We start from the raw sequence: 16,660 nt of genomic DNA on the forward strand, positions 1-16,660 counted from the left end.
AAGGGTTCTTCCCTAGTTCTCAGTTTACCTCTGTTAAGCCTTTTACAACATAGGCTAACTGCAGATCTACATCTACATAATTTCCATTTGCCAGTTGTTTTTGTTTTCTTCTGGAGAATTTTTTTTCCCCTTTAACTCCTCTGTCTGTTGTCTAGCCAGTAGCACCATTATTGTCAATGCACAGGCTGGGAGAGTTCATGGTAGACCTTTGCTCCTTATCTCCAGTGTGAATTCTTCTGTGTCTGCAAAGACTGCTAATGTTGGAAAATCCTTTGCTACAATCAGAACAGCAGTATGGCTTCTCTCCGGTGTGAATTCTAGTGTGGGTCTCGAGATTGCGTTTGTCAGCAAATTGTTTGCCACATACAAAACAGCAAAATGGCTTCTCTCCAGTGTGAATTCTTCTGTGGATCTGAAGATTGTGTTTGTTAGAATATCGTTTGTCACATTCAGAACAACTATATGGCTTCTCTCCAGTGTGACTTCTAGTATGGACCTGAAGATTGCGTTTATCAGTAAAACTTTTGCCACACTCAGAACAGCAATATGGCTTTTCTCCAGTGTGAATTCTAGTGTGGATAAGAAGAGTGTTCATTTGTGAGAATTGTTTGCCACATTCCAAACAGCTATATGGCTTCTCACCAGTGTGTACTTTCATGTGAGTCTGAAGATGGGTACTTCTGGAGAATCGTTTGCCACATTCTGGACAACTATAGGGCTTCTTTCCTGTGTGAATTATGGTGTGAGTCTGAAGAAGACGTTTGTCACAGAATTGCTTGCCACATTCTGAACAGCAAAATGGTTTCTCTTCACTGTGAAGTCTTGTGTGCATCTTAAGATTGCGTTTTTCTGAGAATCGTCTGCCACATTCCAAGCAGCAATATGGCTTTTCTCCAGTGTGAACTCTTGTGTGGGTCTGAAGAGCGCTTATGTCTAAGAATCGTTTGTCACATTCAGAACAGGCATATGGCTTCTCTCCAGCATGAATTTTTTTGTGTTTCCAAAGACTACTCCTGTTGTTAAAACATTTGTCACATTCAGAACAGGAATATGGCTTCTCTCCAGTGTGAAGTCTAGTGTGGATCTGAAGATTGCGTTTATCAGAGAATTGTTTGCCGCATTCAGAACAGCAATATGGTTTTTCCCCAGTGTGACTTCTCATGTGGATCTGAAGAATGGTAAATTTTAAAAATCGCTTGCCACATTCAGTACAGCAATAGGGTTTCTCTCCAGTATGAATTCTCATGTGAGTCTGGAGATAGCTTTTGTCAGAGTATTGTTTGCCACATTGTTTACAGGAATATGGTTTCTCCCCAGTGTGACTTCTTGTGTGGATCTGAAGATTGCGTTTTTCAGTGTATCGTTTGCCACATTCAGAACAACAATATGGCTTTTCCCCAGTGTGAACTTTTTTGTGCACTTGAAGGTTGCTCTTATTAGAGAACATTTTTCCACATTCAGGACAGTATGCTTTCTGTCTTGTAAAACTCCTCTTTTGGTTGGTTTTAGATGTTTGTTCAGTAATTAAAGCTGATGAATTTACATCATGTACCCATTGTTGAGGGTTTATTGAATCAACGCTTGTTAATTTCACAACAGACAAAGGACTATACGACGAAGTCTGCATGAAAATATCTGATCCAGATGTCAGTTTTTCCAAGTTTTCATTTTGATGTGGCCTACGGTGAAGAGAGTTCTGAGGTAATGAAGTTTGGGAGAAGGTGCCACTTTCTTGTAAATCTGTAGAAATACAAACATTGTAAATTTGTGTCAATATAAGAACATCATAGAGACACCATCATTTAATATACATTAGCTTTTTCCTGTAGAAAAAAATTACATTAATCACAATAAGCTAATTTGGGTATTTTCATTTTCTTGAGTAAAATTTTTTTCTCAGATTAAAAAAAATGGTTTGACTGATGTGCCATGTGTAAAATAAATAAACAATTTATTCCAAATTACAACATAAGAACGTAAGAAATTTTACAAACGAGAGGGAAACCATTCAGTCCATCAAGCCTGTTTGTTTAGCTAATAGCTAAGCTGTACCAATATCTCATCCAGATTTTTCTTAAAAAGTTTTTTATTTAAGGCAATGAAAATTACGAAGAAAAAAGAACAAGTGCTTTGGTTTTGAGCCACAACCCCAAGTCCACCATGGCAACTCTCTACTGGTCCAATAGGAGACAGTCTACATGTCTGTGTGTGTTGTGAAAGAAAAATTAGATTGGGGGGGCGGGGGGGGTGGGGGTGTGTGTGTTGGGGACCACGTTGCCATTTAGGATGAAGTGTTTTGATTAGCTTTCTACATTAAAATATAGACATCTATCTTAGAAGTAGAATAAAGGATTAACAAGTATAGTCTAAGCATATTAGGAATATATGCAGATGAAGGTCAAGTGAACAACAAAGAACAAGAAGATTCTACCGAGATAGTTCAAGATGTTGGCTGACTATCATATCAGAAATAGAGGAATGAAAACTGGTTATAAAACACTTCCATGTCTTTTGAGCCAATCAGAGTAAATGTTAAATGAATATTTATGCAAATTCAGTTCTTTATAAAACAGACCTCTGTCATTATTTGGACCATTCTGATCATTTTGTAACAGACTGTTGTGATGGATGTTCCCTCTTCAGCATTTACTGTAAAAGTAAATTAAAGACACAATGGACAAGTTTACTCTTGCCTGGTTTTCTTATTAGAAGAGGATTTATCAAACGTGTCCTAGTGGAGGATAGGTTTCTTTCTTTAATTAATAATTTAATTTCTACCACAGTGTTTCCTGGGATGCACAGACATTCTATTCAGGACTGATGACTGCATCCATCTCATTGCAAGTAGGATATTTCTCTAAACGTGAAAAGGAATAAATGAAGTTCAGTAACAAATTAGTGGACTCTTGTTACAATTACATTAATGATGTCAAAAGCAGAGCTGTTTCTGGGCATAGGCGTTCTAGGAAAGTGCCTAGGGTGCCCTCTAGTGGTCAGGGTGCATTACTGCAGCCCCAAGTAGAGATTCCTGTCTTTATTTTCTTTAGAAAAATTTGTCCGGACTGGAACACAAAGAAATGTTAATGTTGTGTCTGCACTATGAACAGCACAATCTTTTTCCCAAAAACATCCCTGGATGACATTATATATATAGTGACAGGTGGCTGGGTCCTATGCCCAGCTGGGATGCCCCTGCTGCATATGTTCCAGGGGAGCAGCCACGGGCTCCTCAGTACCTCCCCCGGGACACTTGGTGGCAGCATCCCTAGGTGACGATGGTGCCTCAGTTTCCCGCAGGGCTCCATGGGAGATGAAGTTCTCCACAACCCTGTGGAGATCCAGGGTGGCCGCCAGGGGGTGCTGCATGGATCCCGGAGCCAACCTGGACACCTCTACAGCCCCGCCCAGAAGTGCAACTAGCAACAGGTGATCAAGCACCTGGAGCACTTCCGGGTGGGCTATAAAATGGGCCAGCATCCACCACCCAAGAGCCAGAATCAGGAGGAAGAGAACGAGGTTGCCTAGGAGGAGTGGTGGTGCCAGAGGAAGGATTGGATTGGTTTTAAGTGCTTTATTTGGGACTGTGTTGTGGCTGGAGGGATTACGTTGAAGACGTGCCCTCCTGCTGAAGAAAAATAAAAGTGCTTGTGTGTTTTTACATGTGCCTCTATGTCAGTCTGTGCTGGGTCAGGCGCTATATAGCGCCTTTTACTCTCTCTCTCTCTCTCTATATATATATATATATATATATATATATATATATATATATATATATATATATATATATATAGTGTCACGCGGCTGGGGGTGGCACCCAGCCGGGACGTCCAGGAAGACAGGAGGAGGGTGCATGTCTCCTCCAGACCATGAGGGGGCGACTGCCCTGGTTCCTTTGGGGACCACGGGTGCAGGGCTTGGAAGCCCAACTCTGTAGGGGCCCGTGGTCTCCGCCAGGGGGCACCCCAATGCCTGAAGGACCAGGAACCCCAACACTTTCGCCACACCAGGAAGTGCTGGGGGGAAGACGACTGGGAACACCCGGAGGGCTTCCGGGAACACAGCCGGCACTTCTGCCACACAGGGGAGTGTCTAGGGAGTGTCGGGGATCACCTGGAGCCCATCCGGGTACTTATAAAAGGGGCCACCTCCCTGCAAAGGAGGACTGGAGTCGGGTGAGGAGTGGACAAGGTTTGTGTGCAGGAGAGTGGAGGCGGCCTGAAGAGCAGGTAGAGATTGAGAGAGGCCTGGACTTTGGGGGAGTTTGGTGCTTGAGGCACTGGGTTGTGCACTTTATTGGACGTTGCAAATATGTATAATAAACGTGTGGTGGACATTAACATGGTGTCCGTCTGTCTGTGTCCGGGCAGCTTCTCACAGCGGTGAAGTACTGCTTTAAAATTTTAAATAATAAACTGAGGGAAAATGTACCAATAATTATTTGTTAAGGATCTCTTTGTATACCACGTTGTCAGTTCGCCCCTCCGGTTGTAATATGACCAAGCTGTGCGCTGAGCTTACTCTTGAGTATGCAGCGTATAGTTGGCCATGTGAAAAGCAATCTTGCCTCAAATCAATGCCAACCTTTTGTAGGGTCTGTCCCTGAGACTTATTAATTGTCATTGCGAAGCAGAGCCTTACTGGAAATTGGAGGAGTTTGAATTGAAATGGGAGATCAGAGGGTATAACGGGGATGTGAGGAATAAAAACTCTCTCCCCTGAGCCACCGCCAGTAAAAATAGTTGCCTCAATTAGGTTCTTTTGCAGGCATGTGACCTGAAGTCTCATGCCATTACAAAGTTTGGGTGGCTGTAAGTTTCTCAGTAAAATTATTGGTGCCCCAACCTTGAAAATTAGATTATGCTCAGGAGTGCCTGGAGGATTCAGAGTGTGGACCGAGCTGCAGGCTATGGACGTATATATGTACGTAAGTAGGATTCAGTTAGCGTTGGGAACCCGCGTATCAAATTTCTTGAAGATGAGCCCATTAAGTAACAAAGACCGTTGGAAAGATCAATATGGCGGCCGACAGTGGTGTCATTCCACCGAAATAAGTACGTGCATCGGTTTCAGGAAAGCCGCCTACCAAATTTCGTGAAGATGGGGCCATAAATAAGAAAGTTTAACATGGCGGACGTTGTTGACCGTTATGTGTAGAATTTCGAAATGAAATCTGCTTAACTTTTGTAAGTAAGCTGTAAGGAATGAGCCTGCCAAATGTCAGCCTTCTACCTACACGGAAAGTTGGAGAGTTAGTGATGAGTGAGTCAGTGTGGGTTTTGGCTTTTATTAGTATAGATGTATATGTATACAGTATATATATATGTGTGTATGTATGTATGTATGTATGTATATATATATGGTTTTGGCAGCCAAGCACTTTTTTTCCAACCTAGAAGACGTCTCTTGAGATCCGTTTAATCACCTCGTTGATTGCATGTCTTCCAAGGTAGTTTCAATACCCATGTCCTGCACCGAGTCATCTCACCTTTTATGAGTGAATGTGTTAGTGGCCGTACTTCGTACAGGTCTTTGAACGCACTGAATACTTGTAGTGTCGCCCGTCAGCTACTTTCGACAGGGAATGGAAGGAATTGTCGAGTAACAAAAATTATTTGTAAGTGATTTCACATTGAAGAAATAGTAAAAACTTGATCACTTGGGTCAATACCTAAAGAAATACACACAGCAAATGCAAATGAGAATACACCAGAATCTGTATGATTTAATTGTTGCTGTGCATCTTCATAAACTATGGGAGGTTTGTAAGGAAACAAAGCATGAAGCTTTATTATAGCAGGTGAAGGGATGCTGGTGCACACTTGTTGTTGCCGCTTCTCCCTGTTAACAACACTTTTCGCAAAATTCGCCTTAATTCTGCACTTTCTTACGCTTGTTTTATTTCGTTTATTGTACATGTAGTTCGTGGATACAGCGGACTCGAATTGCATGGATTTGGCTTAATATTTACAGCTTTTATGGACTCCACTTTACTAGGAACAGCTGAGTCTGTGGATCACGGGACGAGACCTACGAACATTTCTTTGTACCTGGCGATCTAGCACCTCGGGATGATCTGTCTCCGTGATTATATTCGCTATGCTGATCTGCTCCCATTTCATCTTACAGTACTCTACGACCGGGAAATGATCTGATGTTCATACTAACCTGGTTTATGGCTCCGGGGCGATCACGCCTGAAATTACCAAGCGTTACAGTTTATGGCTGTGTATTGGAACATCCAAATCCTGCTTCCTCCTCCTGCTGTGCTTTCTGCTGCTTGCTATCGCCGCTCACCAACGCTACCACACCCGCCTGTCCTACCGGCTGCGTTGTGCTGTGCTGCTTCTACACTGCTATCAGCTAAGTATCACTCACTATTTTAGAGCTTTGAGTACTGAGAAAAGCGCTATATAAATGTAATGAATTATTATTATTTATTATTAAACACTAAAGTACAAAAACGAAGTAGAAAGTAACACTAAACCGCAACACCGCCGGGAGCACCGGCACACCGCGTCTACTAAACACTAAGAAACACTAAAGGAAAAAATACTATTCATTAAGTACCGCGTCTACTAAACAGTAAATCAGTAAAGGAGAAAGGACTAACTGCGTCAGCTGCGGAGCTCAGCTTGGAGCGAAATGAAGTGAATGAAATCAGGTGAATGGGAGGGGAGATGATCACGTCACTCCCCCACCTGCCTTAACTCTCCATCCCTCCACAAACATAGTCTCTCGGATCCCAACTCTCCTTTTGCATACCGTATCCACGAAACACTAAGTAGAAACACTAAAGGAAAAAAATACTATTCAGTAAGCACCGCGTCTACTAAACAGTAAAGGAGAAAGGACTAAACACTATGGAAAAAGAACGGCAAGACCGCATCAGCTGCGGAGCTCAGCTCGGAGCGAAATGAAGTGAATGAAATGAGGTGAATGGGAGGGGAGATGATCACGTGAGTCCAACACCCGCCTTAACTCTCCGTTCCTCCACAAACACAGCCACACGGATCCCAACTCTCCTTTATATTATATATATATATATATATATATATATATATATATATATATATATATATGTATGTATGTCACAATACAGACATACAGAAACTCAGACTCAAAGCGAATGCCCGATTACATTGTTATACATTATTTTCCCGTACTAGCAATGTTCAGTCTTAACATCTGATGTCCAACAATAATATGAACAACAACAATGAAGATGATGATGCCAATAATAATAATAATCCTCAAACTGTGGCACAGAAGACTCAGACATGGCAAAATAAAATTAAATGATCAAAAGTGCAACAGGACTGTAGCTCTTGTGTGAATTTCTAAAAGCTGATTTAACCCAAACTATGATTGTCTCCCAAATGGACACACATTACAACTTGTGTTAAAATTTAGCTAAAATCATCCTCTATTGCTCACCACCATTTGTTAGATTCACTCTGGGCACACTAAAGCACCAGTGTGTTCTTTTGGATTGGTAGATTGCATTATTTGCATACGTAAGCTTATGGTAAATAGGCATCTTTACCTACAGTGCCTATTTAAAGATAACCACTATATTCTAAATTTCACTGAATGTTGTCATTATGCTAAATTTTCAATTTATTTTATTAATTTACATGACACATATACCATATATACTCACGTACAAGTCAGGTCTTGAAACCCGAAAAATCAGACTTCAACTTATACACCTGTTCAAAAATACAACACTTAATAATTTTTTTTTTTTGACATCATGCTTCCTCCAATCTCACATCAGTTTCTCAGACACATCGAATTTTGCTGCAGCAGCGCAGTTACCAATTTCTTTCGCCACTTCAACAAACCAGCTTCATACTTTCTTCTGATCTAACGCTCCATCGTAGATAAGGGATGCTCTTATGATAAAGGTGTATGAGGGTGTGAGATACAAAAAACACACAACAGTGCAAACGTCGCTTTGGAAAAGTTTGGGTATTACCGTGTGGTCACGTAAGCACAATACATACAAAATAAAGGCTGTGTGCTCTGTGGTTACTCTCTCAGGTGGGAGTTAGCATATCATACAACTCTGAGTTCTGCCACGTGCAAAATTTCGCTGATGACGCTGCTATCGTGGGCTGCATCAGGAGTGGGCAGGAGGATGAGTATAGGGACCTAATCAATGACTTTGTTAAATGGTGCGACTCAAACCACCTACAACTGAACACCAGCAAAACCAAGGAGCTGGTGTTGGATTTTAGGAGGCCCAGGCCCCTCTTGAACCCCGTGGTCATCAGAGGTGACTGTGTGCAGACCTATAAATACCTGGGAGTACAGCTGGATGATAAATTAGACTGGACTGCCAATACTGATGCTCTGTGCAAGAAAGGATAGAGCCGACTATACTTCCTTAGAAGGCTGGTGTCCTTCAACATTTGCAATAAGATGCAGCAGATGTTCTATCAGACGGTTGTGGCGAGCGCCCTCTTCTACGCGGTGGTGTGCTGGGGAGGCAGCATAAAGAAGAGGGACGCCTCACGCCTGGACAAACTGCTGAGGAAGGCAGGCTCTATTGTAGACACGGAGCTGGACAGTTCCACATCTGTGGCAGAGCGACAGGCACTGAGCAGACTCCTGTCAATAATGGAGAATCCACTGCATCCACTAAACAGTATCATCTCCAGACAGAGGAGCAGCTTCAGCGACAGACTGCTGTCACTGTCCTGCTCCACTGACAGACTGAGGAGATCGTTCCTCCCCCAAACTTTGCGACTCTTCAATTCCACCGGGGGGGGGGGGGGGGGGGGGTAAACGTTAACATTATACAAAGTTATTGTCTGTTATACCTGCATTTTCATTACTCTTTAATTTATTGTTTAATTCATTGTTTTTTATCAGTATGCTGCTGCTACTGGAGTATATGAATTTCCCCTTGGGATTAATAAAGTATCTATCTATCTATCTATCTATTATGTAGTGCCTCTCATATCTATCTATCTATCTCCTTAAGAGGCACTAGCTCTATGGAAATATATTCTTTTGAAATTGCGGCGTTTTAAGTAACTGAAAAATATAGAGATATGATATAAAAGGCGATATCCCTCCCATAGTGATTACGGTGGTACAAAATCACACCAGAGAAAAAGATATACTTTAGGTTTCTTTACTGACGACTTTACGTGGCATTACAGAACGGGAAGCTTATGACAAACTTATCAAGGTGGGATCTTGATCTATGCAGTCTGCCATCTTTCGTTTGATGCTCTGAAAGGATTTTCCGGACAGATGACATAATCTTCCATCCATCAGCTTCAAAGTGTATCAGCAGTAGTGATGGGAAGTTCGGATCATTTTACCGACTTGGACCTTTGAGTCTCGTTCAGCAAAATGAACGAATATTTTTTCGAGTCATTTCGTTCATTTTAGCAAAATATAATTAAAATGTTACCTGTTACCTCCCTAACACATCTACTGCTTACACAAATGTTGATCACACTACAAACAAGACAAAACTATAATGCTATAAGAAACAGAAAATATTAATTCATTGTTTACATGGGTCTTTAGTCTATGATTCGCTACCACTGAGCCGGTAAGTGGTCACGTGACAAAAGAACGAACGACTCGAAAGACTCGAGTAATGAACTAATCAATTCTCTTTCCGGCTCAGACTGCATAGGTTAAGCTTATGGGGCTGTCACGTGATGAACGAAAGACTCAAACCCGAAGACTCGAGAGATGAACTAATCAATTCTCTTTCCGGCTCAGACTGAGTTGGTTAAGCTTATGGGGCTGTCACGTGATGAATGAACGACTCAAACCGAAGACTCGAGAGATGAACTAATCAATTCTCTTTCCAGCTCAGACTGAGTTGGTTAAGCTTATGGGGCTGTCACGTGATGAATGAACGACTCAAACCGAAGACTCGAGAGATGAACTAATCAATTCTCTTTCCGGCTCAGACTGAGTTGGTTAAGCTTATGGGGCTGTCACGTGATGAATGAACGACTCAAACCCGAAGACTCGAGAGATGAACTAATCAATTCTCTTTCCAGCTCAGACTGAGTTGGTTAAGCTTATGGGGCTGTCACGTGATGAACGAACGACTCGAAAAACCCGAAGACTCGAAAAAACTATAGAAAGTTGCGCAAATGCGCATGCGCGACTGAAAGACTCACTCCCACGAGACGACTTGTTCTTCCCGAGTCACATTAAAGATTCGTTCAAAATGAACGAATCGTTCAGGAACGACCCATCACTAATCAGCAGCAGTTCAAGCCTTATATACTGGTTTCTCCACGTGCAGGCTCTCTCTCTGGTCTCCAAACAAGGACAGGAAAGGACTCAACCCCACCTCCAAAAATACAGGAATAGCACAATGACTACTTGCATTTGTCTCATTCTCCAAACAAGGTAAGAAGATTTTGTGCTGATAGAGGACAGATGTATACTATTCTGTCTTTAGGCTGACTATACATTCCTGAAGCGGTCTTTGGCTATCTAGTCCTATGCTTGGCTTGGCAATTCTAAATGCTGAGCCCCTTTGTACTAAATCTGGCTCAGCTATGCATGTACAAAGAAAAGGAAAACAGAGTTTAAAATGTCTGCACAGAGACAGTGACATTAAACTTAATATTATAACAAACTTATTATAACACTATCATAATCTCTTGGACCAATAGCGTGAGTTTTCTGTATTCGACTTACATGACCAACATTATAAAATACATGTACCAGAAATTATAAGGTAAAATCAAGCCCCGACTTATTCCTGAGAGAACTAAAATGCGGGAGAACATAAATGTGAGTATATATGGTATGTTACGATAATGTCTTAGATAAAAAATAAATTATATGTAGAATGTCACCATCATCAAAAGACACACGTTCAGCTGGTAGTTTAAATAGATAACTACAGAAATTAAACTGTAGCTCTAGCAAAAAAATAAATTTGCCTGTCTTAATTTTCTTTAGAGAGACATTAACAGCAAATAAAGACTACTAACACAACCCAAATCTTTCTAATTTTCAGAAATGGCGACCCTCAAGAGTGCATTTGCCTGTAAACAGATGTTGCTATAACTCGATATTCTCAAATTGTGAATTCAAGGTCCTAAATACTTTGCTGTCCCCGCTCTCAGTGTACAGCTCTGGCAGTGATGATTCCTCTCAAAGCAAAGGAGGTGCTGGGGGCGCCATTTACAACTTCGCCTACAACTTCTGGTCAAATGCTTAAGGAAATTGAAGAAAAAAAAGTTGTAGCTGAAGATGCTCTCAATTTCCGTTCTACTTCATTATGCACTGGTTTGATGATGTGTGCCATTGGCTTCTTTTTCCACAAGGTTTCACCTATCACTGTCTCTGCTCTGTTGTCATGTTTCTTTGTAGAAAATCTGCTATATACACTTTAGTATTCAGATGTTAGGAATCACCCAGAAATGTTCATTTTTGGATTGAAATTAATTGTTAAAAAGAAGACTGCAAAACAGTCAAGACATTGCTAATGTTGACAACAGCGTTCACTGCCTGAAATGACTGATTTATAATGAATTATTTGCTTTACATCAGTAAAGCCCCAATTCAGCAGCCATTACTCCAGTGCCCCAATGGTAAACTCTCTTAGCTCATTGTTAATTAATGCTGCATACTTGCTAATTGGTTTTTAGAGAAATATTTGGAATTATTTTAGCTCAGCTCAAACCTGATATTTGGTTTAATGGAGCAAAGTAAATTGTTGTTCTTTGGGTTGCAAATTACTGGCATTCTTCAAAATTGTATTCCAGGCTTAAAAATGGCCACAATACGACAGAATGTCAGACTGTTGTTGAAGGCTGTTGTGCATGATGATGATAATTTCATACAAAGATGGCCACTACTGTCTTCGGTGTTGTGAATGAAACTGGGTCTAACATGAATAGGAAAAAAAGTTGAAGGCCAAGATGCAAATCTGCACGAAAGGGTTAAGAACAGAATGTACAGTTTGAGAAACAAATTAATTTGCTGCTTCCTAAAAAGTCAAATAGCAGTGTCATCTGCAACAATGAAAAGAAAGGGTTAAACTGGACAAAAGGACACAAACACTGAGCGGTGGATTTGTGATGAATTCTAAACTTTTGAGTGAATAAGAACAGAATCAGGACCAGAACAATTCTTTTATGGTGCTAAAGAGGAGTGTTTTAAAAATGTGTTGTTAATACACTTGTAGATCAATATGTAGGGCAATGGGGTATAAAAGAAAAATCTGTCCAGAACTGTCCTATGATGTGGTGTGTCTAAATAACTAAAGGGCCATTCATTTTGTGAGGATACACAATTACAAAAAGGCTGATTGTGGGAAAAGTGACATGTAGAAAAAAAATATATAACAAGTAAATTACTGCATAGAGTGCCTGGATTAACACAATGCACGGGTAAAGTACTGTACAAGTCGAATTTCAGACTTTTTTTCAGATCCATTCAACTTATATTTGAATAGTGACATTCAATTGGACAGCTCTAGGACAGACAGAGTCAAAGTGCACTTGTTTCAAGATTGTACAGAAAGGGGCATTTAGCAAAGAGGAAAGGGGGGATGCATCAATACCATTTTTTCAGACAGAGTACGACTACTGATAGTTGGTTTTCAGAATTCGCCGATACCATTGTAGTGAGACTGGAAGACAGTATTTATTTATGTTCATCTACTTTACTGTTAACATCAAATATAAGACTCATAATTTGGAATAAAATAATTCAAAATTGAACAAATAATTCATATAAGGTACACTACAGAGATTAATTCATGAATGTATGTAAACCAAATTAGTGTATGTAAATCAAACCAACATTATTTCAAGTCTTTCAACATGGGATGTAATAGTACAACACAGTGTTCACAGGAATTTGGTTAAACATAAGCAGAACATTTCTCTTACTGGCATTCCATTTGTTTAAGATAGCTAGCTCAGTGGCATAAAGGTACATAGGTCAAAAGTCACTGGGGAATACGACTCTTTTGGGAAAGAAAGCGGCAGAACAGAAGCATCTCTGCCTGTTCAGCTTATTTCATTAACAATATGACAGTGCACTAAACAATCTCTCACTCTCTACACTACCGCATGGAGCTGAAAGGAATTTCCTTGACATACAAGACAAAGTGAGACACCAGTACTTAAGTGGTTTGTCCAAACAAGAAACTGTGGTCTCTTCCAGCTGTATGGCAGCAGCTACTGGAACACCGCACGCATTGATGCCGCTGCATGTTCATCTACAATCTCATTAAACACACCATTACTCGGCTGGTCCTTCCAGGAACTTGTAGCAGCCTCTAGGCCACACAATTCCTGAAACTCCAGTGATGCCACCTCTTTGGCCTCCTTGATTTGAAAAGAACTGATCCCTATATCTATGACCAGGGCCGTTTAAGATGAAATTGGGCCTGATTCTGCAGCGCAAAAAAGGGCCTATTTTTTCTCAGCATTGGTGCATGTGCATTCGACACTCACCGTACATGCGCACTCAGACCGACCAAGGAGCCTTAATTGCTTGTGACGCAACCAGCCAGACTTTATTGAACATGAATAATAATAACAATGTAGTATCGTAACAACTTGAAATTAACATCAAACTATGTAACATCAACATTCAATAGCAATTGACTGAAAAGTGCACTTAATGCAGAAAAGGCTAAACCAGATCAACTTAACCTAGGCATATTGTCACCCTAATTACTGCACTAGTGCTGCTTACTTATATTGCTGTTTTTCGAGCTAAATTACTAAGTGAACTGTTTAACGCAAAATTGATAGCATTAACTTGAAATCTTCGGTTAACAATAAACACAACGACGTTATGGTTACGTCACAGCGCAAAGAACAATAGTAACTGTATAATAAGTAATGCTGTGTCTAGGCGTCCGAAAGTCGGACTCCAAATTTCATTCTAAAAATTATTTTGAGGTTAATATAGCAAAGGAAAACTGTTCAGCTTCCGGAAATTTCTTGTCTGTTTTCATCTGGGCCTATTTCAGGAATGGGCCTAATGCTGCAGCATCAATAGCACCCATCTTAATCCGGCCAGGTCTATGACAGGTCTGCATTTTTTTCTGATGCTATGTTTGCCAGTTTTACGTATATTCATTTAACAATTGTTGATACTTAGACATTTTATGTAAGTAACTGAACATTAATGATTTTTTTAAATTAGCCACCCTACAGCAGGTAATTATCCTAGCAGCGGAGTTTTGTATAAGTTGTAGACGATGGATACGTTTTTTTAGGGATGCCAGATAGAATAGCATTACTGTCATCTATACGTGAAGTGACTAAGGCATTGACCAATACTTAAGTACTGTGTTGTGTAAAAACAGGACGGACTCTGGAAAGGTTTCAGAGATGGAAGAAGGCAGTCTGAGAAACCTTTATATGGGAAGAAAAAGAGAGGGTACTGTCTAGAATGACGCTCAGGCTGTTAACCTGCGAAGACACGTTTGTGATAGTGTTGTTAATTAAAATGGAAGAATTGTTAGCCTTAGTAAGTACAGATTTAAAACCAATGAGGAGAAGCTCAGTTTTATTGCTATTTAACTGGAGAAAATTATGAGTCATCCATGACTTCATGTCTTGGAGACATGCAGTGAGAATATTTGGGGAAAAACAGAGGTAGATTTAATGGATAGATAAAGCTGTGCATCATCAGTATAAGAGTGAAATTGAATGCCATGGTGCTGAAAGATATTTCCTATTGGAATGGTATAGATGAGAAAAAGAAGAGGCCGCAACACAAAGCCCTGCAGAACTCCCCATCTAACTACTGCATTCTGTGACTTAAAGCTTTCACTTGAACAAAATGCCTCCTCCGTCAATGAGGTGGAAAGAAAACCATTGATGGACAAGGCCACAGACTCCAAACTAGATGCTTTAAAAGTATCTGATGTAATATGGTGTCAAATGGGGAGCTGAGATCAAGTTCTGTGTCAGCTGCCTGGAGAAGATCATTTGTGATTTTGAGCAGGGCAGTTTCTGTGCTCTGTTTAGGACAAAAGCCAGATTGAAACTGTTCAAAAAGGCTAATTTCTCCTCAAAGATGGCACTGAAGTTGGGAGGCAACTATCTTTTTGAGAATTTTTCATATACAGTAGAACCTCTGGTCACGAACGTTTCCGAACACGTACAAATTGGGTTACGATCAAAAAGTTTGCCAAAATTTCGCATCTGTTCACGACCACAGGCTCTGGTGGCGAACAAAAACACTGGCAGCCAGTTTCCCTTCCAGTTCGTACGCGCCAATGATTTCAGTGCGTTCAGTCTCTCCCGCAAAACTGTAACCTCCTCTCCACCCAGCTTCCTTCTCACTTCCTTCATGACTGAACTCGACTCATGCTAGGTTAGTTTTCTTGGTTGTTTAGAGTTAGTTTTTTGTATAAATTATTTTTCAAACTTTTTTTCCCTGTGCTTAAAACTCATAAAAAAAGTGTTTACTGCGAGCGGTTCGTAAGGGTCTTGTACGAACACTTCGTAAGGGACTAGCGTGAACTCTTGCAATGTTAGTTTTCTCTGTTGTTCAAGGTTTTCTCAGTGTTATTCAATGTTTTTACATTTAGTTTACTATTACACTGTGCATTCTATGGTATAATTAACTTTTTGTGCTTAAAAATCTTTAAAAAAAATATATTTACATACAGTTCGTACAGTCTGGAATGGATTAATTGTATTTACATAAAATCTTATGGGGAAATTATGTTCGGGTCGCAACCAAATCGGGTCGTGTCCAGAGTTTTGGAATTAATTATGGTCGTGACTAGAGGTACCACTGTAAACATTTGAAATAGGCCGATAATCAGGGATATCAGGGTCTAAGCCAGGTTTTGTCAGAAATGGAATATGGAGATTTGTGCAGATAAGAAAAAAATGTTTTGGTTAAAACATAATACTATCTTTATTAACTAACTTCTAATCCAGGTCTTACTTTAACACTTTGTAGTGGTTGTGGTGACATAAACAAATCACCGTCTTCGGACAGTGTGAGTCTTAATTTTATTGTGGGGACTCCAGGAACACACCCAGATTTGACCCGACGCACACACAGACAGACATTGATAAGCACGACAACAGACAGATGCATAACAATATATGAATCAAATAATAAAAAAAGAAAACACAATATAATCAAAATCACATACACAAAGGCCCTTCCCAGCTCCCAAAAGCGATAATAAATTACAGCACTAACAACAAATAATAAGCACTAACAACCATGTCTGAAACAGTCCAGTGCAGCAGGGGCAGTTGATGAAGGATGTGCAATTGAAACACGCTGGGAACAGCTTTCTGAAAACAATGTAAAGTTTTATCCTACCAGGTTCCAGATGTGGTGGGGGGTTTGAAGTGATTAGGAGCACTCCAGCAGACAAAGACGTATCCAATCAGTACGAACTCGACAAAGACAGACAGGCACAGTACTGTACAGCCATACAGAAACTGTAATCCAAGGTGGGCAAGTCATAATCCAATTGTGTGAATAAGGAGTATTAACAAATGGATGGATAATTGCGATTCCCCCTGGCGTCTTTTATGTTCCTTTTGAAAGGGCCGTACTCTCTTCAATCTTCTTCCCAGCACGCCAATTGGGTTATACCACTGAGGCTACTGGGAGATACAGAACATTTTAAGTAGCACTGCTACAAATATGGGAAATGGCAATA

At 40.5% G+C, this 16,660-nt stretch overlaps 1 protein-coding gene across 1 annotated transcript in view; it reads right to left on the minus strand.

The window, feature by feature from the left end:
- Nucleotides 1–139: 139 nt before the first annotated feature.
- The window catches only part of LOC114666866 (gastrula zinc finger protein XlCGF57.1-like), a 73,512-nt gene continuing 56,991 nt past the window's right edge, over nt 140–16,660 (minus strand). The window contains exon 3 of the mRNA XM_051926193.1: nt 140–1,470. Coding sequence (XP_051782153.1) covers nt 152–1,470 — 1,319 coding nt within the window. The 3' untranslated portion in view covers nt 140–151. The remainder of the gene's footprint in view (nt 1,471–16,660) is intronic.

The sequence above is a fragment of the Erpetoichthys calabaricus genome, chromosome 1 (assembly GCF_900747795.2).
Source record: "Erpetoichthys calabaricus chromosome 1, fErpCal1.3, whole genome shotgun sequence".
Lineage (NCBI taxonomy): Eukaryota > Metazoa > Chordata > Cladistia > Polypteriformes > Polypteridae > Erpetoichthys > Erpetoichthys calabaricus.